Raw genomic sequence first — 23,117 nt, 5'->3', positions numbered from 1 at the left:
TTTCAGTACAACTTTTCCAGTGCTCCTCTGCGTTCTAGATACAACTACTATATCATCCTCGGACAGGGGAAGAGAGAACTAGGGAGGTGGGGGGGAGAAAAGGCTAGAGTGAGAGAGAATACAGACTTGGTATTGTATCGTTGTGTTACTTGTGCCTGAGCCCGTGCACGCTTACTTTGTACAGTGTGTGTACACACACACATTCTTGTAGAGAGAAATGGGGGGTGACAAAGAGGTGGAACAGGAAGGAGATTTATGGAAAAAAAAATGGTGGTTTGGGAGATAGTGAAGGATGAGCTAAAGATAGAAGTAGCTCTTGATTTAAGATGCTCCTGGTGGGGTCATTAGCTTTTTCTTCTAACCACGGCCCCCTGGCTGCAATGGCTTTTAGGCCCATTGTTTCTCCATCTCATCTAGAACACTTTCTAACGTCTTTAAATCAAGCAGTAGTGTTAACCCTACTGGGGGGGACTCCATCTCATAAAGGAAACTGCATGACCATGAAAAAAATCCATCCTTAAGTGCTCATGTTTGAAACCTTCCTTTACAAATGATTCGCGGGAACCCTTCAGTTGGGCTGCAGCTAAATCGAAACAAGTCCGTTTTTGATTGGTCACGGAGCAAGTCTCAAAGTGTGGTGATTGGCCGCAGTGGCTCGGATCGGGGGACACCAGACAGGATGCACGGTAGGGTCTGGAGATATAGGGAGGGATAGAATGCACGGTGAGAGCATATGTGATGCTGATGGGCTTGTTAAATACATTTTTCCATGTCCAGTGGCCCCGTGTTGTGACCTTGTTTCAGTCCTGAAGTGGTTCTGACTGTGAAAGACTAATTAATGGAGTGCCAATTTCTCGCATGGTAGTTTAAGAGAAACCGGTGTGAGTAGATATTTTTGTACATGTGGTGTGCTAAATAGTAACTAGCCTTAGGCTTAATTTATGGAGCATGACAAATCGTGTCGTACAGGTGCCATCTCTATTTGTGTGTGTATAAGTGGGTTCTGGTATGTGCTTGTGTGTGTTTTTTCTTCCTGAAGAAACAAAAACAAACAAGACTTGAAGAGGCGAGAACAGCTCGACTCCCCACTGAACAGCTCAGAGGAACCAATGGATTGGGCTCAATCCCTGGCTGACCCATTTTCCACCCTGACAATGAACAGCCAAATTGTTTGCTTCATTGCGTCCCCCACCTGTGGTGGGGGACACAATGAAGCAAAGGGAGCACAATTTGCCACCCAGCAGGGCCCTTATTGTGGGGAATGACCGCCCAGTCATCAGCCGAAACCGGAGCATTACACACAAATGAACGATTTGGATTTACTGTTTAGGAGAATAGAGTTACATGCCTTTATTCATTTTTCACCCTTTAAAAGTCAACCATATACCTATGCTAGCATTGGCCTGAAGGGCCTATAGTGAGGCTGACTGAACGTCACATAACTGCACAGATGCTCTTTAGTTTTTGTGAAGGATGTTCTTTGTTTCCAACAGAAGAGCAGATTACAGCCAGTTATTACACTGCCCTTGTGAAACGTCTTAAAAATTGTTCACCATTTAAAAATAGGAAGATAAATACAGAGAAGGATATATCATTGGAAAACAGTCAGAAGCTAACTTCTTCAAGGAAACATGATTCAAAACAGGTGCAGATATTTCAGCACATTTCCTACCATAGGGAACATTTGCAATAATTACATAGGAATTGCCATTCTTTTGCACTGGTTGCCAAGTAGCAATTACCTTGTGGTAGGTCCTTTAATTCCCCCTTTAAGTACTCCTATGTCCGGGTGTTGCTAGCGTCTGCCATTGGTTACTGTGCAGGGGAACAGGCACCAAGACAACCAAAATAATGAATATCTATTAGAGATTCAAGTTAAGTGAGAGGTAAGTGGAAGCCAATATTGATGACTTAAAACTAAAACACATTATTAGACTGCCATTATCTTCTTAAGGAGCAAAATTAACAGCAAAATATTTTTTAACTGGATTGACACCTACCAATTTTAATTTGTATGGCTCAAAAAAAAAATCAAATAAGAAATATAGGTGGAATGGGTGAAATCTTGGCTGCAATTTTTTAATCAAGCATATTTATGGTTCTGAGAAATGCGAGATAGAAGGATAGGCCCGAGTTTATGACATATACCGAAATGTGACTGAATCACACACCCATCAGTGAACACTTCATCAGGTATGCGCAGGAGAGTGAAATCATTACCGGGGTAACAGAAAAGCAAGAACATTCTTTAAACTTTCTCTGTTTAAGTTTCAGCTCTTAGAGGAGGAGAGTGGACCCAAACTTGCGTTTTGACCGCAATACTAAGCAATGAAAGATAAAGGCTTCTCCGGGTGCTTTCATATCAGCTACCCGGGGCACACTTGACTCTTAAGTCTAGTTTGTTTGATAAGTGATAACCCTGTGTACTGTACTTCAGCACGTATCAGCAAACAGTGCCTGGGACCACACGAAAAAGTGGTCTCGAGTAGGTTTCATGGGTTCTGGAGGCTGATATGCATCAGGTGTACCCAAACTGTACCAAAACATGAGGTTGACTGAGATTCTGTACATCTGCGTAGGGGTGCAACATGCACCAATCTAAGCCTCTGAAGTGCACCGCCATCGCTGATAAAGTAGGAAAGCAGGCAGAGGGTTTTTCTTGACGTTTTCTCCAACAAATCAATAACAGTAGGCAAAGTGTGAATGTCAACTCCATTGAATTGAGTTGGGATCTAGAGATCGGCTCGCTTTTTTACACCGGAGCGACAACATAATTAGGGATGCACCAATGTATTGGACGAACATTTGTAACGGCCGATATTCGCGTTGTTGACTGCCATCGGCCTATCGGAAAATAAGATGACATTCACCGATGGCAGTGGCTGATGTTTACATGGCAGATAATGGCCCAGTACGCTGATCTGGTATCGGAGGGGATAGAAATATGATCCGATGGGCGCAGCTTGTCACAAGAAAACAGTAGTAGCCAATTAGTCACATACGCATGAGAGCTAACTGTTGAACAGTCACGTCAGTGGTGTGGCAGTATTTCAACCTTGAAGAAGAAAAAGGCGCAGGCACAGGCAGTTTCCAATGTGACGCTGCCATCTCTTTCAGAAATGTCAATATTTATATATTATAGTGTTGCACGATACCAAAATTATGACTTCGATATGATACCTGCCTGAAAATACCTCGATACTCGATACTGAACCAATACCACAGTGAAAATCTAAAATCTAAAAACATCTGCGATGGGAAAAAAACGCAAAGAAGCCAGTTCAACCCGTACCTGGAGCAGCGTTTCAAAAAACAACAACTAGCCCTTTTACTTTTGGTTTGAGCCATATTTTTGCTTGTGAGTGAAAATGATTAGCCAGCTGATCAACTGCAACTATCAGCTGATCGCGCGCCTGTAATCTAAACAGACTCCCGCCATGCGGGAGTCGCGTAACCATGACAACTGTTCATCAAAATCATTTCAGTGTGGAACATGGATGCAAAAAAATCCAAAAACGATAGTGTGGACGGAGATCGCTTTCATTGCGAATGTGCGTTTTTATATTTACCCGGGTTAGTGAGGACAGTCTCACTTGCTCAGTGAACTGCCTGCTGCTGATGTGGCTGAGTGCAAGCTGAGGGGCACGCCCACTGACTGGCCTCTGCGTGCAAGGAATATGACTGATAGTTGATGCTGCTCGTGTATGTGCAAGTCCTTTAGTTCAGTCTTTTTCTCTTTCATTTTTTCTCCTTTTTTTTAATAAAAGTATTCTTTTTTTTTAATATATATATATATATATATATATTTGGGGTGTGCATTGGCACTGCCCTCACGATTCGATACGATTACGATTCACCAGGTAACGATTCAATTCGATTCTACGATGCATTGCGATGCATCAAAATTCTACTGCACACAATAAGGCACATTTTTCATCAATCATGAGGCAATACAAGCAGTCAGATATAACAACAGATTTTATTGGCTGCTATGTGTTTATTCACTCTCCTGTATGCACTCTCCTGTATCTTTGACATTAATGTCATAAAATAAAATGGTACAGGGTATTAGATATGGCATTTTCAAACCTGAAAAAGAAAACATAGATCACTGCTTTGAATGAGAAATATTTCTCTTCTCTCTGCTTTAGAACCATTTGAATTTAAATTGAGCAATAACAGCCAACTTTTTCCAGCAGTGACCATAAGTGTTTTTTTTACACACAGTAAAATAGCAGCTCTAAGACAAGGCACTTCCTGAACTTTTATCTGTTAGCTGCCATTCCTCCACAACATCCAAGAGTAGCCTCGCCATATGAGCACCAGTGTGGCTCTTGTAAACTGCTCTCGTCTGCAGCACATGACATACAATCTGCCAATCCTCGCTAATGTAATGTGCCGTAATGGTTACATAGGACTCTGTTGCGACTGAAGTCCAGGCATCAGTTGCAACTGCTACACGACTGGCTTTACACATGGATCCCATTACCTTTGCTTTGGTTTCTTTGTACAATGTGGGAAGCGCAGAATCAGTGAAGGTAGCTCTTGTCGGTAGCTTATACCGGGGCTCAATTGTTTTAAGCAGGTGGCGAAAACCCGCATTTTCTACAACAGAATAGGGTCGTAGATCCTTCGCTATGAAGCATGCCACCGATCGTGCGATCCTCTTTGCTCTCTCGGAGTTGTGAGGCAACGTTGACACTAGCGACTCGTCAATTCTTGGCTGGGATGTGTCGACTTTTTGTGTTGTTGTTGTTGATGCCAACGATCAACATGGTTCTTGAAGTTAGTTGCATTGCCAACGTGCTTGATTTTAGAGTGACAGGTTTTACACACCGCGTAAGTCTTGCCTAGTTTCCCATTAACTTCGTAGAATCCGAAATGTCCCTAGATGTCCGCTTTCCAAGCTTTGGGTGCGTTTTTAATTACCTGTCTTTCACGGTCATCTCCCTCCGCCTCAGCCATCCTTGGTGTTGTTGTTGTGCTAGCTAGCGCCGCCGCTTAGATTGTACTTCACAACTTTATTGTCCACTCGAGGCCCGCAAATAAACAGCAACATAATCGATTACAGCACGTTGCCGCATCGATGCTGAATCGTGCATGCCCTGCATTGCGATGCATCGCCGAATCGATTATTGTTGACACCACTAATATATATATATATATATATATAGAAGCATCGATGCTAAAAAATTAGCGTATCGTATCTTTTTTTGCGTGAGGGTATCGTGATACCTTTCGAGTATCGGTATACCGTGCAACACTAATATATTATAAAGTAAATTTACACTGTTGATTAACAGGTAATATTGTTTTGTTAGTGAGTCTGAACTATACAATTACAGAGAAATATAAAATTATTAAGGAACTAAGGAAGGATCTTCCCCAAAGAGCATGCAAATCAGTACCTTAGTTCACGTGTTCACCACCCAAGGGCACCCAAATTAGGAGCTCTTTGAGCAAATCAAATTCAAAGGCTGGACTATCCCTATCCAAAAAGAGAAGGGAAGCCGCAATGGACATAAACAGTGCTTCAATCAAAGCACTCGATTTCTCCTGCAGCCCAAGTCTTGTTAAGATCCCATCAAATCAAATAACTTACCATGTAATGGAAAAGGTCCTTTCATGTCACAGAGCTGCTCAATGCTTAGGGAGACTTGGTCACCTATTGTGATGGATTGATCAATAATTCCAATGGGAGATCAAATAGATTAGGTGGATTCCATGTCCATTCCTATTCAATCAGTGTGTGCGATTTCCAACAATCAATTCCAATTTAATTTATTAAATGCATACTCGCTGACTGGGCATTATTCACCGCAATGACGTTGATTACCTTAGGCTTTATTTCAGGGTATCGCTATGGCCCGAGGTAAATAAGTATTAATGAACCCAGGTCTCATTGGATTAAACAAGTGTACTTCGGTCAAAAACAAGCCCTCTCCTTGACACACACACACACACACACACACACTCAACCTCTGCAGCACAGCTACAAACGCACACTTACGTACAAAAACCAGGGCAGTGGTTGACATAGAATACTTCCTTAGCCTCTAATTCTAACTTCTAAGAGCAATCACAGAGCAGGGGACGATCAAACAAATGACTGGATGTACACTTTGCAATGCCAATTAAATAAATACTCGTGCTTTCCTTGTCAAAGAACAAAAATGTATGTTGCCCATTTTCTCTGGTTAAATACTAAACTGGTTAGATACTAAACAGCTCTTGATACTATTTAAACTTGTTTAAAGCAAACAACTGATTTTTGCCCGGTTTTGAAGTCGTGCAACACAAGGAGGTCCCTTACTTATCTACTGCAAAGCAGAACAACCCCTCACCTTCCACGCCGCTGATGCACTTGACGCGGTCGCGGACTTCCACGTTGTAGCCCTCGAAGGACATGAAGACGCCATCCGGGTGGTAGGGTTCGCGCTGGGCGTACACCTTGGAGTAGCTGTGCTGGAACTCGAAGCGGTCGTACCCGTCGTGCTGCACCACCTTGCCGTACACCTCAAAGTACTTCTCCATCCAGCTGAAGGGCAGGTAGACCTCGCTGCCCTCCCGACGCCCCTTGATGGTCACGTCGTCGTTGACCAGGCAGTCGATCTCCTCGTAATTGACCCACCCGCCCGCGACCGGGAGGGGCTCCGGCAACTGGGGGGGCTGCTGCTGCTGCTGCTGCTGCTGCTGCTGCTGGCTGGTGATGCTGGCATCGCCCGCCTTGGCGCTGGGTGCGACGGGGGGAGAGCGGGGCAGGAAGCGCAGCGGCACGTCGCTGGAGCAGCGGTTCCACAGCAGCACGGTGATGAGGGTGAAGAGGGCGCAGATGACGATGAGGGTCTTGTAGTTCACCCGCGCAGCCAGACAGCGCATGGTCACCGCTTATCCCTGCATAGGGAGAGCTGCGTTAGTAGTGCCCAAATAAGTACGCCGCTGGAGCGAATTCACTGTGTACCGGATCGACAGGCGAGATGGGAACACATTTTAGAATGTGCTTAGCGAAAAAGAAAAAAAGATTAATTAGCGTGCCGTCAGCCATGTAGGCAGGCAGCCTGGGATGCGGCTACGGAGTAGGTCACTCACAGATTGGTCTCACCTTTTAAATGATAGTGCACAGGCAAACAATTCACTGGAACAACAAGACACAGGGAAGATGTGTTGCGTCAACCTGCCAGGTATCAGAACTAAAGCAATTGCATTTCAGTGGAAAGTAAGAAAAAAAAAAATTGCATCTGATTTATGGCTGTCTATTTGGTCATGAGTCATTTATCTATGTGGATGTCAGAGGCGCATATTTAGAATAGATGATCTTATTGCAGTAACATAATATCCAAACATACTCTATCCCCTCCTACAAAGGTGCTTTCACCAACCCAATACATAAATAGCCTTTTAAATATTTTTAAAGCCACTAATGAAACCCTGCCGCGCAATGAGGATGTGCTTTGGTTTGAATGCACAGGGGTCCAGCGACTGCAAACAGAGCAGTTTCTGATATTAAAACCTATTGACCTACTGATATATTTTCATAGGGAATGATTCACAAAGGACGAAAGGTTCACATTCACAATCATTCAAAAAATAACAATCCAAGAATGCCTATGTGCTTTGACCATCAAACAACATAAAGGTCAGATGTTAACTACAGCTGGTCATTGACTAGGACGATAAAATACAAAGCGTTGGCAACCAAGGCTGAGCTCTGCAAACACAGAATAATAAAGTTATGATTAAAGTTATAACTAATCAACATTTAAAGTCTGTGTGAGTCCAGAAGAACAAAGGTCTGATTCGACAGGCACTGTTAACGGCGTCTCGCACATTGGCATAGTTCATGCCTGCCATGTTGGTATTGATTTTCATAAGGCCAGTGAGAAATCAATAAACAAAATGGGTCCAACTCCTCCCCACACTAATTACACCTCACCGCTGCTGAGGGAGCTTGCAAATGCGTCATCGACAGACACTCCCCCAAGCTCATCGCAATGGCTCAGCTTTGGCCAGCCACAGCTTAAAAGGTCAATGCGATTAAAGCGTGCTAATGGGACAATAGGGCCGATATGCCATAGCAACAAAGTCAAATTATAATAACTGTGGCTTCCATCACAAATAACACCAGGAAATGTAGTCTAGGAAAAGCTACAGCGTGACTGATAATCTACTAACGAGCATCTAATTAGATAAATAAGCAGCAAATTAAAGCATCAAGCTGTGGCAGGACTTCGCCTATGTAATACAATATGAACCGTGTAAGATGTATATTACAATTCAAATGTCCTACAGTTTTCCCTGAAGCCCAAGAATGAAAAAAAAAAAAGTAGGGCTGCACCGATCAAGATTTTATAGGCCGATCCCCAACACCAATCTATTTAATGTGTCAGCCGATCAGATAACGATCACATTTAAATAGAATTAAACAGATTTAAATAGTGAAACATATATTAATAGAATGTTTCTTATAGAAGTCATTGTGTGCTGATTAGGGCTGCTTGATTATGGAAAATGAATCATAATCACGATTATTTTGGTCAATATTGAAATAATGATTATTCAAACAATTATTTTTGAGTTTGAAAACATGATGTATTTCAGCATGTCTCTCCCAAAAAACCTTTTTTAATTGGTAACTTTGAAATTTCGCCTTAGAAAAAATACACAAAATCAAGGTCAAATACAAAATGTTCAAATCTAAAATAATGTACACATATGTATCCAGCTATTCTGCACTTTCTAGAAAACTATTATATTAGTTTCAAAATTTGATTAATCACCCCACCCTAGTTCTGATTATATAAAGGGTTCTTAGTGAGTGTTATATGAAAGTTATTGTTAATTTGTTGAGCTTAAATGTTGTTGGGTTTCCTCCAATAATTTACATCAAAACAGAGCACTACAGAGTTTAGTTTGGACTTAACTAAAATGGAGCTTCCCATTTTTCTCACCGTTTCTGTAAAATAAGATTTAAAGGAATGTGAATAAATTAAACATTGTTAATTAAGGATAAGGAATTGGTGAGATTACTGTTTATTGGAATGAGTCTGGCCCTAACACTCTCAATCGCGCACTAAAGGCAAGGTGCTATTACGGACCATAGACTGTATGGATGATACACATCCAACAAAGATTTAATCACACATATGATCAAATGTACGCTCTGCAAGTAGCAATATTCACAGGCAGTGAAAATGAGGACTACTGGGAAGCAGCAGCTATTATCCTACTAAGCTCTGCATAACAAATAATGACAGACGGCAACATTTGCGTGTAGGCTACAAGGGAGGTGCTTATATTTGTAGCCTACTTTCTTCCTGCCTCCTGTGATGTGGCGCAAAACCATTATCCAGATACACAACCATGTTCACATAGGCTCCCTTTACACCAGGGTAGGGCCACTGGCGGCCTGCAGGCCCGCATCCTCACTCAGTGCAGCCTGCCGATAACTAAATATTTAATATAAAAAAAATGTTTGCTTAGAATCAGTAGTCAAGAAAGATTTCAACTTAAGTCGCCACTAGAACTACTACAACTGTACTGAATACAATGCTAGTTGTTGCACTTAATGTTGGGCCACTGTTTTTCAGTTTTGTGCCATCATTGAATTCTGATTCATGTGTATGGTTGTTGTTCCTTTTAAAACAAAATTGTTGTATTTGTCGTTTAACAAAGTAGACACGTTAAAAATGAAATAGATGAATGCATGTTGGTTCAATTAACATAGGCTATGAATCTGAATGAATTTTTAGGTAGTGGCCATCCCCAAAATGCACCTGAATGCAGGAAATGACATATGATATAATGATGTAGGACCCCCTGAGGACCCCCTGACCCCCCGTTCATGACTACACTAATTTAATGACCAGCCTTTTATTATTGTCCTTCTCAACACTCTCTGATCTCACTAAAAGGCTAGCAGCACGAAATCAAGAGATATTTACAATAGAAAAAAATGTGCGATTAATCGCGAGTTAACTATGAGATTAATGCAATTAATCACGATTAAATATTTTAATCGCTTGACAGCACTAATAAAAAATAAAAAAAACATAGGGAGAATATGACGCCTTTTGAGATGCAGGCTGGTTATTGTATCCTATAACCCAATCAACAAAAAGCTTTTTCTATGGTTAAGTTAAGTGTACCTTTATTGTGTGTCAAGATTAATTATGTTGAAGGAAGATTACATTACTGTCTCAGTTACTGAACCTCAAGGCGGCACGTCGCGTACACAGTCATGTGATTGACTCCTGCAAAAGCCAAATTTCAAGCTAAAAAACGATCATGTGTTTATGGCGTATATCGGCAGATAATGATCGGTGCCCGATCGATGGGTGCATCTCTACTAACTATTGATGCGGGTTTTCCATTTCCTTTTACTTTTGGCTGTTTTGAGCAACAACAAAAAATAACTCCCCTTTGGCATATTTTTCTACTTTGAAAAACAAGAAAAATGTCACAACAAAAAAAGTCCTTGAATTGATATTTTCAGAAATGCCAGCATGGTGGTAAGATGAAAGATGGGCCGAGGCTGGGAACGCTGGCACTGCTGAGAGGGCAAGGAGCTGGGGCTATAGGCTCAGCTCTCATCAGGATATGCAGGGGGCCACCTTGTCACAGAGACGGATCACAGATAATTGGCTCTTTTTGGGGTGGCTTTGCTGCCATCCTTCCGTTCGGGCTTGAGGCACAATGGACAGCAGCTCGGGCTATTCTGCTCAGGGACATCTTGAATGCCTAGGGTTTATAAACAGCATTGCCATGCAATGCTAAACAAAAATAGCACAATGTTTCCTATCTCTACACATCATGTGAATCACATTAGCCCTTCAAATATTCTGGTGTTTTCAGATGGACATGTAGAGATTTAAAAAATAATATATTCTGGACTGTTCCTAAAACTGTTTAAGAATCCCAGGCAGGCCAGCTGGATTACAATGAAACACAAATGTGTTTTAAATCCCACGGACAAGACAGTATTTGTATAGCTTACAGTGCATTTTGACCCAAATCCACTTATATACATTTGATATGGCTGGGCCACTGTAATATCCAGTGGTGATCGTCTCATCTCTGTAAGTTTGGCTGCACTGTAATCCCTTTGGTAATAACTTTAGTATGGGAGGAAAAGTACACTGAAATGCGGTCACTAAAAATAAAGACAACAGCTGGACAGAATGTGGAGTGCAATCCTGTTGCAAGATAAAACAAATGTCCTCTAAAGATTAAGGCAAAATAACGACAACAAAAAATAATTTCTGAATAATGTCATGGTTCAGGAAATTGGAAGAAAGAAATAGCCACTTTTGACAAATTCAAATGCCTTTCAGAAAAGATTTTTGTTTACGATGGCCTCAAAGACAAACTGGCAATTTCAGTTTACTTATTACACTGGGGATTCAGACATTATTTTATCATCCTTACAGTTGCTCACTTATAGTCGGGTGGAGAATGCCAAGGCAAAGAGATACCATAGATTTTCTAGACTTTCACTTTTTGATTAACGACTATTTGTCGAGTCCTCAAGTCCTCAGCCATTTGCCATAAGCCATTATCAGCGCAAATGATGCGCTCAAAACCCAGATGCAAACATCTGAATACAACAATGAACCGGTTACATAACAAACTGTGAAACTGTGCTCAATTAAAATGGCTGGCTGCACAATGTTTTTCATATATTTATTGAGCCTGGCATCTGGAGGCTAGTGACTAGATACTATTTTTTCAGAAACAAATGGATGTTCTTGCTCAAAACAACTATACAGAGGGACATTTTATATTCTGTTATTCTCGTGGACTGAGATGAGACAGGGCTAAAATAATATACAGCTACTGGTGCAGGCCTACAAGGTGTCCAGAGTCTAAAATAGTCTCCTTGGGATTCTACTCAAGGGCCTCCAGCCTGCCACTGCCACTGAAGAACTTAGGTCCATGAGATGCACGTTGTTCTACCTAGCAGAGATATTAACCATGTCCGAGGGAAAGGGCACAGGCATTAAGCACTATGCATGTTCCTTGAAGCTGGGACATTTTGGGATCTTTTTTTTTCTTTATATTGGACACAAATCAGTTGCTCATTAAGCTTGTTCTCTGCTCTATTGGACTGTTCACAACATCAATGGTGTCAATGAACACCTTCAAATCAGTAAAAAAAAAAGTCTAATCAAATAACAAAAAGGATAAAGACACAATGAGCCCCAGGCTACTGGTGTTACAATATAGGAGATGTTTATCGAGTATGCATCATGTTCCAGCATGGTGCACATAATGGCACTAGGACATTTTGATCACAAAGCTACCAAAGATTCTCAGATGAAAAATGTGAATAAGAAAATTGGCAACAGAAAATAAATTAATATGAGGTTCTTGGCTGAGCATTAAAATAGGAACTGAACACCGTTCTACACACTACTGGTGTGTATTTGAGGCATGCTTAGTACAGAGATGTGTTGAAAAGACGCTTTTAGAAGCATGGAGAATGAAACCGTGGCATTGATCCAAAGTCAGGGCCAAGTATAAACAAAGCAGGCTGGGGTCATGAAGCAGGCTGGGGTCATGAAGCAGGCTGGGGTCATGAAGCAGGCGGCCACAGAGGCCCGGATTGTACACAGCTCTTCTGCACAATTTCTTAGGAAGAGAACCACTGGCCAGGACCCTGATCGCGGTTAGCTTGTAAAGCTAAAGTCAGACAGCAGCTGTGATGAATTGTTAACATATCAGGCATCTCTGGAAGCCCTGACAGCTGCTTCATGAACTACAGTGACTGATCCTCTTGCTGGCTCAGGGGTATTTCATTTCATCTTGGGTGTGCGTTTTAAGATGCCAGCTTGGGACTGTCAACGAAACAAATACAGGAATATAAATGTTTTTTCTCCCTCGAGGAAATTGCCCTTTAATGCAACGATGTCAGCCAACATTTAATATAGAAGGATAGTTTTGGTTACGTAACCAAATGGTTGATTATGCAATTTACGTAAAACTTAAGAGTATTGTGCCAGAATGAATAATACAAGCAGAATTTGCACCACTAAGTTTTCTGGACACTGAAAGAGCAAATGACTAGATACTTTTACACTTCTGAATTGTATGGAGACAAATTACACACACAATCACACACACCCCTGAATGTGTTAGTAAAATGAAACCGTACTTCCTTCTGAGTGACCTTTACTCTATGTTGCCTAGTAACCTTTCACTGCGCCCGACGCGTGACAAGCCTCAGTGTAACCTGTCTGAACATGTGGCTCCCAGGGCAATATCCAGCTCAGGGATGGGTGCCAAAGAACACTGCTGGCCTCTGGTGTAAAAAAATTAACAGCAGCCATCATCGTCATAAGGGGGCTGGGAGTGTAGAGATGCCCTTGGGGGACTGGAAAACAGCAGAATCCAGCTTACATGTGGCGCAGGTGTTCTTGCCCCAACTAGACCCCTGACATTTACACTGTTCTCCTCCGCAGGTGTAACTCAGGTCACGGTTTTCCGACTGAGCACTCCGCTAGTTGAGGGAGAGAAACACAGAGAGACTGCGTGAGAGGGTGAGAAAGCTAAAGAGTGTGATAGGGACGGGAAAGCGAGGCTGTGAGAAGGATTGGCTGTAGAAATGCTAATTGGAATTTACAACATGTCAAGAATATGATATCAAGACACACACACACACACACACACACACTTTTTAAATAGTTACAGAAAATGGCCAACAGAGCAAGGGCATACTGTTTATTTGATACAATTAGCTCTGACCCCAAGTTTACCATTGACATATACTAACTATATATGGTCTAACTATATTGCCTACTTCCCATAACCTATGCATTTCTCGACTGTACCGCAAGAGTATGACTGCTATTGATGTCTCAATAGCACATTCCTCTCAGCCAGGCTAATGGAATTCACATTGCTATGGAACACTAAATTATGCATACATCTATGTATAATTCTGTTTATAATAGTGTGTGTGTAATAACCCTGTTTATACTACGAATCCACCACCAACGATCCAGCACATACAAAAGTTGCCCCAGGCTACACAAGTGCTGGTAATGTAGGTTTCAGTTACACAGCTGATTGCCTTGACAACAGCAAGCAGGAGGCCAATAATGTATGTACTTTGCAATGGACTGGGCTCAGGTGGGGAAAACAGCTGACCGGCCACTGTCACAGCAGCTTGGAGATATTTCTGCACTTCGATAATTATTTCCACAATAGTTTGGGTTGCTATAGTTCATAAACATTGAACCACAGAGGGATATTTCATGGCCTTGTAAAAAAAAATGTGATTGAGAACACAGTTTCTTCAGTTACTTTACGTTTATATATAAGATTAAGCAAGCCTCAAGTTTAAGTAAATGAAACATCTTTGTTTAATCAGGTCCAAGACCTTGCAAATACAAAACTTGGTGACCATTTTCAAAAGCACAAATTCGCTATATATTAAAACAGCCCATTAAATGAACATGCATTGTTACAACTAAAGGTGGATATCCTGCATAAGGCCATGTGTTGATTTGGAAATTTACAGCTCATTTGCTGAAATGTTGTTGCATTTTTAATTACGTCAGGTCTATCCCACACTCGACTGCATTGCAGTGCGAAAGAAAAAAGAAAAGCAAAAAATTGTATACATCATATCTTAACAAATGTGTTCATATACAGCCATAACAGCACATTTATTACAAAGCAATTACTATTCATGAAAAGTGTAAGAGATGGGAGAGAAGGATGAATAGACAAATCAATTGAGGAACATGATTAAACAATGTATGGAATTGGCTGGCAGGAACTTATAAATGCCTCTCAATCTGTATTTCTCGAAAAGGAGATCCAGCCTGACTGAGCAATGCTCAAAGGTAACGCAAGCTCAGTTGCCTAGGGCAACCAGATCTGGGGCACTGTCCACAATTTTGCACGGTTTTGTTGCCACTCTTGGCAACTTTACGTTCCCATCAAGATTAGGAAATCGGAATAAATTAAAGCGACATTTATGAAATGCAACCATTGTTATGAATTTATATATTTTTTATATTGCCAATAGTTTCTTTACAAATTAGGAACAATTAATCCATAAATGCATATTTGTATATTACAAAGTTCTTCCCCTCTAAATTTAAATATAAAACATGCATTGTATAAATAAGAATAGCACTGTTTTTGTTAATAGCGTCACCAAAGTTCCACACATTTCTTAAAGAATAAGATGAAAACGATATTCCTCCCCAGATCATAAGAGTATTATTAGGGACTGTACAGCTGAAAGCTGTATCTGAACATTATACATATGCAACAGTTCCTCAAAGTGTAAGGAGGAAATAACTGATAAAAAAATTGGAATGCATCTATCTTGAAGTTCCCTAATTTTCAAGGATACCAACAGTAGTCCAAATTCAGCTTGCACCAAGGCTACATGAATTACAGATCTTTATGTTTGTGAAAATCGTTGCGGTACTGACCTTTAAAACATTCACCAAGAAGCTGGTAACTAGCTGGACATGCTGTTGAACAAGGCCCCAGCAGGTCTTCCCAGCAGGTCTTCACTGGTCACACTGGTCTCTGCCCGCGGCCTCTTTGTTCTATCTGTTAAACAGACAAGGGATAAGTTATTAGATGGGTGATGTGTGATAGATTATAGACGGTACAACAATCCTAAAATCAAACCCAGGTAATCTGTCTGATTTGCCCAAAACAAGTAGTAGTTTCAATACATGAAAAAAATAATTGCTATTGATCTAGTCTATAAAAATTACCAGCAGTGATTGAAATATAAAATGGTGCATCCATAAGAAAACATGAATAAGGCAACATCCACAGGCATAAGTAGTCTGCAATGAAAAGGAAAAAGGCAAGCATTGTTTGCCAATTGTTACGAATTTTGAAATCATTGGATATTTTGGATTGTGGATCATTTTCTACTCCATTTACAAGCCTTCCTCCTACTGTTCACATTAACATATAATCGTCTCTCGAATGGAATGTGAAGTACTAGGGAAAAGGGTGAATAAAGTTGTTAAATGAAGTGACAATTTAAGTGTAATAATGTAGAAATGTTATAGAGTGGATTTTGGAATCATAGAAAGCCTCTCATGCTGGCATAAATCTGCCAGTGTCATCATTAGGAATAATCAAAAGCTGTAGGGTTGCACATTTATTGACTACACAGTTTGACATTTGAAGCCAAAATTTAAAAGGAGTGACTTTGATTAATTTACATGTACACAAGGCCATTTGGCTGAATATATGCTCCTGTGTCGTAGCCAATCTGCTCTTTGAGTAAGTTGCCCATTCATTCGACAAATACCTTAACCTATGGGAAATGGTATCAAGTAGAAGAAAAAAAGTGATTGATGGCCCTGGGCAGCTAAGCAGCTTTTCAACAAAAAAAATATTTTGCAAAACAAAAATGAATGATGTAAATGCATTTTGACTGAGGCAAATGTATACCCTAAGATCAATAGTTTATTGACTGAAAAGGCACTGAATGTATAATAAGTGTTGAGAAAACAAAAATGTATAATTCTAGTGTTGATGAATTTAAAGCCATTCCTAAAGCAAGGTCACTAATGTGGTGATAATCCATCACAGCCAATGTGCATGGAGTGACAGAGGGGATACTTTACACAGCAATTCATCTCTCCAATATAAGCTTACAAACAGCTCCAGTTAAAAAGAGGCTGCTAAACTAAAAACGGTGCTACATCAGAACCTCAGACAACGCATTGATCCCTCTATGAAATAGTGTTATTGACAAAGCACTAAAATGAAATATTATAGTTGATTGCATCTGGAATCACAGAAGTGTTTGCCTGAGCGACTGCAGTTTCTCACACTGTTGGAGAATGAGAACGGAGGAGTTAGGTGACGATGAATGCACAGCTTGGGGAGATTGTATTTGTCTATTCATGTTACAAATTGCTTATTAGCATTTGCATGACACTGAAGAACATGGATTCTAAGATTCCAACAGAAGAATAGAAAAAAATTGTCCTCATTCAATAAGGAAAGCTGCTGGACTGCTAAATACAATAAAAATAAACCAGTTTTGTTCTTCATTCAAACTTTTCCACAATTTGAAACAGGAGCAATTTAACTAGTCTGCAAAGCCGGCAAATCCTTTGGTGCACTGCTAATGAGAAAGCGGCTTGTCAAGTTAGTATAGGAACACTATTGGCTTTTAGGTCATTCTGCACCATCAAGCCCAGCTCCATTTGATCAAATGATCGCATCATTTCAACATAGAGCAGCATTTGATGACCCGCTGCTTCTCCCATGGACTGATGTAGGGTGGTTAACTTTGGAGTGTCTTTTTATTGTCCCTCAACGTCATTTAGTCCCTGATAAAGCATTGCACCAATGGCAGACATGATAAAAACCTGTGTATCTCCCCTTCAGATGCTTCCATTTATCCAACCACTGAACCATCAAAGCAGACTGAAGCCATTACAAACTTTATATCTGATAGTTACAATCAACATTGTTTTAACTGTGAGCTAAATAGAGTATCCCATGGGAATAAGAGGCTGTCGACTGAAGGACAGCCCACACACACACACACACACACACACACACACACACACACACGAAAAAGGATTTAAACTGCTTCGATTGGCTTCAGGTCAGCACCTAGAATGTATACACTTGATAGTAGATATGGTGCGGTTTAAAAAAGGTACGTGTCATGGAATTAGACCAAACTTTGACTTTTGTTCAACTGATTCTTTATTCTCCCGTCTTGACATGAAAATAAAAGGAAAGGAACTGGCTAGAGGTTCATCGAGCATACTGTACAGCAGGGTGCCATCCATCACAGAATAGATGTTGTGGAACAACATCACATGATCTACAGCCTTTACAATGCATCGAAATCTGAGGTTTTTTCAGGTTGGAAGAGGAGTGAATCTCACGCTGCTATGGTGATTATTGGTGACTGTTGTTCTTACATAAGTAAATTAAACAAAGCACAACTCTAGGACAGAATGAAACACCTCAAAGGGCATTACAAGTTCTACAATCACATCCAACTTACGCCAAAAAAATGACAATAACAAGTAACAAGACATTCCTCTACAACCCAAAATAATATCTCTGCTGAGACTACCACTAGTTTCTTAGCCTGTGGGTTCGTGGGTTGATGTTTGAGGCAGGGGTACAGCAAGCAGCTGGAAGGAGGAAGCAGAACAGCCGTGCAGAATAGCCTGCAGCGGGTCACTCCTGCTTGATCTGCTTAATGCCTGCTATCTGAGCACTCCCTGAGCAACGTGGCACCCCCTCTGGATGTCTCACCCTTCTCCCACCAGGGCGAACATCTGGAGCAACCCAGCATGCAAGTAGGGGCCCCACACCCACACACGGAAATTTTGGGAAAAGAACAAGCCGCTTAATGAAGAAGGGAACAGAGCAGAAGCGTAGATTAGATTGAATGAACAGGAAGCTAAGCTACACTCAGACACTGTTAAGGGGGATTAGCTCCATTCTTCCATTAGTTGTGCACTGAGAAGAAACCATCTTGGCCTTTGCTTAACACAAATCGACCCTTCTTAAGCAACCAATACATATGAATCATGAACATGGACTTCACAACTCTCTCCCACGAATACATATTAAGTATTAGGCAGAGGACATAACTTTTTGGACGGTATTGGACCATTAAATATTCCGGACACTTCTCATTTGCTGCCAGCCTGACACAAGTAGTTATCTATCAGGACTTGGAGCCAGTGTGTGGTGAAAAGAGAGATGGAGACCCATCTGGTGATCATTCATAATGCATTCATTTTCCTTTGGGAGTTGAATGACTGGCCAAACACGCTCACAGTGCCCATGCTGCCAGGGTGCCAGTAATCGTTGACCATCTGATGCACAAAACACTGTCCAAGAATCTTGAGTTTGAAAAGTGAAGGAACAAATAAACTGCAAAGTATGCTCAGATTTGGCCATGCTTGTCCATATTTTTTTAGAAACCCTGATCATGTGTGCACAAGATTTGTGTCACACAAACTTTGAATTCAGATATCAAATCAAAGACAAGCACAAACCTCTACAACCGAGAAAGTTATTTAACAAAGTATGGTTTTATTTGTCCAACTAAAAACACAAATCCTGCGTTCCATTTGGTAATGGTCTTACACCGGCCAATACATACACCCATTTTCAGTCAGTCATCGTCACCCAAACACCAGCTTATGAACCAATATCCCCAAGTGGGAACAGCTCAAGACCAGAAGGAAAAACAATCTTTGATACCAAAGAGAATCAATGAGGCAACAATCACCCCTCTATCTCAGTGACAGCAGCCAGATATATACTCTACACCCAGGGGTACTATGAATATATGTACACCAATCACTTCCCACACACAAACTGTAGCTGTCATTTTTGTCATAGGGAAATAAACACATGGGTAAACAGCTGAAAATTCTTGCCTGGAAGAAAATCCATGACACAGAGGACTTCCACTAAAGGAAGTATTCACTAGACTGGAGTTGCACTGGTTTGTGGCTTTGGATCATTTGTAACCAAGCCATACAAGAAATATGCTATGAAAAAAAGGCTTACCCTCCTTTCCAGTGTTGTCTGGCTCCATGTTAACAGAGATAAATGCTGTGAAGCACTCATCAGTCAGCCAGGTCAAACCAGTTAGGGCAAACCCGTTAGGGCAAACTTGAACACACACAAGCCCAGAATCTAAATTATAAATGGGTAAAACGTGCAGAGAAAGAAGAAAAGACATTTGCAACATGAAGAACACTAGGAAAGACACAATGTTCCATCTGGCATCTGCTAAAGGTGGAAAAAGCAAGTGCTTTTCCAGGCTAATAGCCATTACGCATACCCTAGCATAGGTTCAATAATACATGCAGTTTAAAAGGAGATGGAGTCTCCTGCTCATTCTAGATTAGAGAAAGCCTGCCAACGTGGCCGTCAGTGGTATGGGTTAGCAACATTTATCCTGGTTTATTCCAAGAAAGAATTTCATTCTATTCTATCATTTAACAAATATCAACTGAGGGATATTGCTTTTACCAGTTTGAAGCATTTGATTTTTTACACGTATGTCATGGATGTCCAAAGACGACAACCCCTTTTGTACAGCCCATGCCATCAATAGTTGAGGCCCCAGCAGAGACACCAGACATGTGGCAGTAAAGCAACATCCAACTACCTCCAACCCAGCAGTACCGAATGTCTCTGCACTTTATAGTCGGTTGATTTACCAAACAAAGAAACCTTTACTCTTCCAACTTGTCACAGAGTGACTGCTGTGGCTGTCACAAGTGTTCGGGTGCATAGTCTGTATATTATGCAGTTTAAATTCAGACTTTGCATACAGCATATGCCTTAAAAAAAAAAGTGTGTCAGTGTTTTTACTCCATCACAGATTACACATTTGAATGAATCTTAAGAATCTCTGTTGTTCCTTTCATAAGGAAAAAGGCGCTTTTTAATCCATTACTTTCAGGGGTGGGAGGGTGAAATGCAGACTTAATTTTTGAGTGACACGCTATATTGTGTTAGCCGGGCATTGCCAGACAAATTGCAAACTGCCATTAGTCCCGAACCTCTTAGTTCATTTTTCGATATCCAAGGGGCGTGACCAACGGGCGCAGACCAAAATGCCTCTGGACGCAATTGGATGGCCCTCAAACCATAGCAACAAATCGGCTGACGCAGCACTGTGCAACGAAATAATTTAGCAGATAAAATACTTTCAGCAGAAAAGAGCTTGACAGCATAAGCTCTACATGCAGTTATTTGTTCTTCATCTAGTTTGCCTAATACTTTCAATGGCGGAATCAACAGACCGCTCTTCATCAGCAGAATCCATATTTGCTGTTGTTGAAAATGACAGCGCTCTACGCTGCTCCCCTGCATCGTCACAGTATTTATCCCGCCTTATATTAGATAAACGGTTGGTTGTCTGGTTCCCTGGCTATATTGTATTGGAAATAGCATAAATTTGGGATACTTTTAATTAATTGCTCTGTAGTTTCTGATTTAATAATCATGTTTAATCAACTATAAGACATATAGAACACTGCTATTTGTAACTTACTGAACATTTACTCTTCTCCAAACGTTTTTTTTTGTTTATGTTGTCTGCGATAACCCGTCAACTTTCCTGTTTAACGGTCGATAGGGTTGAATGACGCTCCATGGCTGTGCAACCCGCTTTATATTGAAGTTCTGCCGTCACAGAGTCGGCATCGGACAAAGAGTGGATCTGAAAGTTTCCCACTGACTTTCTAACAGCAGTTACATGATATTTAGGCTAGCAGGTAGAGTAGAGTGCAGACTACAGTTGGTTAGATTCGCATCTACGAAGATATAATTTGGTTGACTACAGCCCTACCATAAAGTATGCAAGTCTTTTGGCTTTTTGGTTGATGTTCAAAAGGCAAAGCGCAATATCATACATTTATAATTTAAAATATGTATAATGTATGCATTCAATCTCAGATATCCCCCCTTATACACACATAAACAATATATTCAAGCAAGCAGCCTATTTAATTTGCAAAAAAAAAATCATGGAGGTGCAATAAGTGCCCAAAAAAAGATGTTTGATGTGGTATGAGTTTGTTCTTTTACTCTGCATGTCATTTTGTTCCAACAACCTCACCAAACTTATTTAGCCAAATAAGGATGCTGCTTGCTTAAGCTTTATACAAAAAAAAAGAAGCTGTTGGCAATTCTAACAGTAACTGTATTATAGCCCAGTTTCTGAATTAATTGGTGTTGTTCCGCCATGGGGGAAGGGAAATGGTGATGGACATGGCAAAAAAAAAAGACAGGGAGGCACTTGGGATGCTAGGCGGGCACACAGTGACTGAGGATCCTGGAAACCCATGGATCCTCTCAGTCTCACTCAGGCTTCGCTCTCCATACAGACAGGAGAGAAAAACAGTGACGAGGTTGGCAGGATGGGAAGCCGCATCGTCTAGCTCGCAAGAGGGAGACAAGATGAAAGTATTAAAGGCTTGGAACAAATGGAGTTTCGGCAGCTGTCAAAAGTCTGTGGAGATCTCTGGGGTGAACTCTGGGCTTACATCCGTTTGGACTAAACAGACTTAAAAACCCAGAAGGTTCCAGAAGCACCTTACTGAAGCACATCAAAAAAACAAAAAGGAACATGCAATTGTAATAGGCTCCCAAGCATTTATGAAACATCAAATTAATGCATCTTGTTATCAGGTGGGAAAATCATTGGATGCATCGACATCACTGATAGAGCAGTTTGAAGTTTGCGCTTCAGAGCGGGCACTTTATAATAGGGCTGCTTGATTATGGAAAAAAAATCATAATCATGATTATTTTGGTCACTATTGAAATCACAATTATTCAAATGATTATTTTTGAGTTTGAAAACATGATATATTTATTCAGCATGTCTCTCCCAAAGACACTTAGTAACTGAGAACTTTGAAATTTCCACTTAAAAATATACACAAAATGGTCAAAAAGAAAATGTTCAAATCTAAAATAATGTACAGATATGTATCCAGCTGTTCTGCACTTTCTATAAAACATTTTTTAAAAAAACGAAAACGCGATAATATTAGTTTTGTGATCGTTTTACGCTAAAATCGAAAATTGCCCAGATTAATCGCCCAGCCCTACTTTATAATAGTCTGAATAATACACACAAAAATAGTCATAATAATAGACTAATAAAATAATTGAGTTGAGTAGAGTTGCAGCCCTAACACACAAATAAAAACACACGCACAAACACACTAGATGACACGAAACCAACGACTTGAATCTCGTACAGCGAGTCACAGTATTTCTGTAGAGGAGCTTTGAACTAGTTCAGGCGCCTGGCAACATTGATGTGAGGTCTGGGGGGAAGAGGGCTGTACCGAGGCTGCCTCCCGCATGGAGACAAGGCTTGCATCCCCACAAGCCGCTTAGATCTCTGAAAAGGCCACCGACTAGTTCAGAATTTTAAATAGCCAAAACCACCAGATTAAAAAGGAAAGCGGGGAACCTTCCAAAGACTTTTGACGCTATATAATATTATACTGCACCCACACAGGTAATCATTCAAACGAAATAGACGTATTTATCATTATACATTTAACAATAACTTCTCCCTCTCAAATTGACATTCATTTACTCAATCAGCC

At 40.8% G+C, this 23,117-nt stretch overlaps 1 protein-coding gene across 1 annotated transcript in view; it reads right to left on the bottom strand.

The window, feature by feature from the left end:
• Window positions 1-23,117, bottom strand: part of glceb (glucuronic acid epimerase b) — a 45,075-nt gene that overhangs the window by 13,619 nt on the left and 8,339 nt on the right. Inside the window, exons 2-3 of the mRNA XM_079736821.1 lie at window positions 15,447-15,570; window positions 6,345-6,894 (exon numbers count right to left, since the gene is read on the bottom strand). Of these exons, the coding sequence (XP_079592947.1) occupies window positions 6,345-6,879 (535 nt within the window). The 5' untranslated portion in view covers window positions 6,880-6,894; window positions 15,447-15,570. The remainder of the gene's footprint in view (window positions 1-6,344; window positions 6,895-15,446; window positions 15,571-23,117) is intronic.

The sequence above is a fragment of the Pollachius pollachius genome (assembly GCF_949987615.1).
Source record: "Pollachius pollachius genome assembly, chromosome: 5".
In the NCBI taxonomy this organism is placed as follows: domain Eukaryota; kingdom Metazoa; phylum Chordata; class Actinopteri; order Gadiformes; family Gadidae; genus Pollachius; species Pollachius pollachius.
The sequence above is the reverse complement of the archived record's forward strand: the minus strand, read 5'-3'. Positions and strand labels throughout refer to the sequence as shown.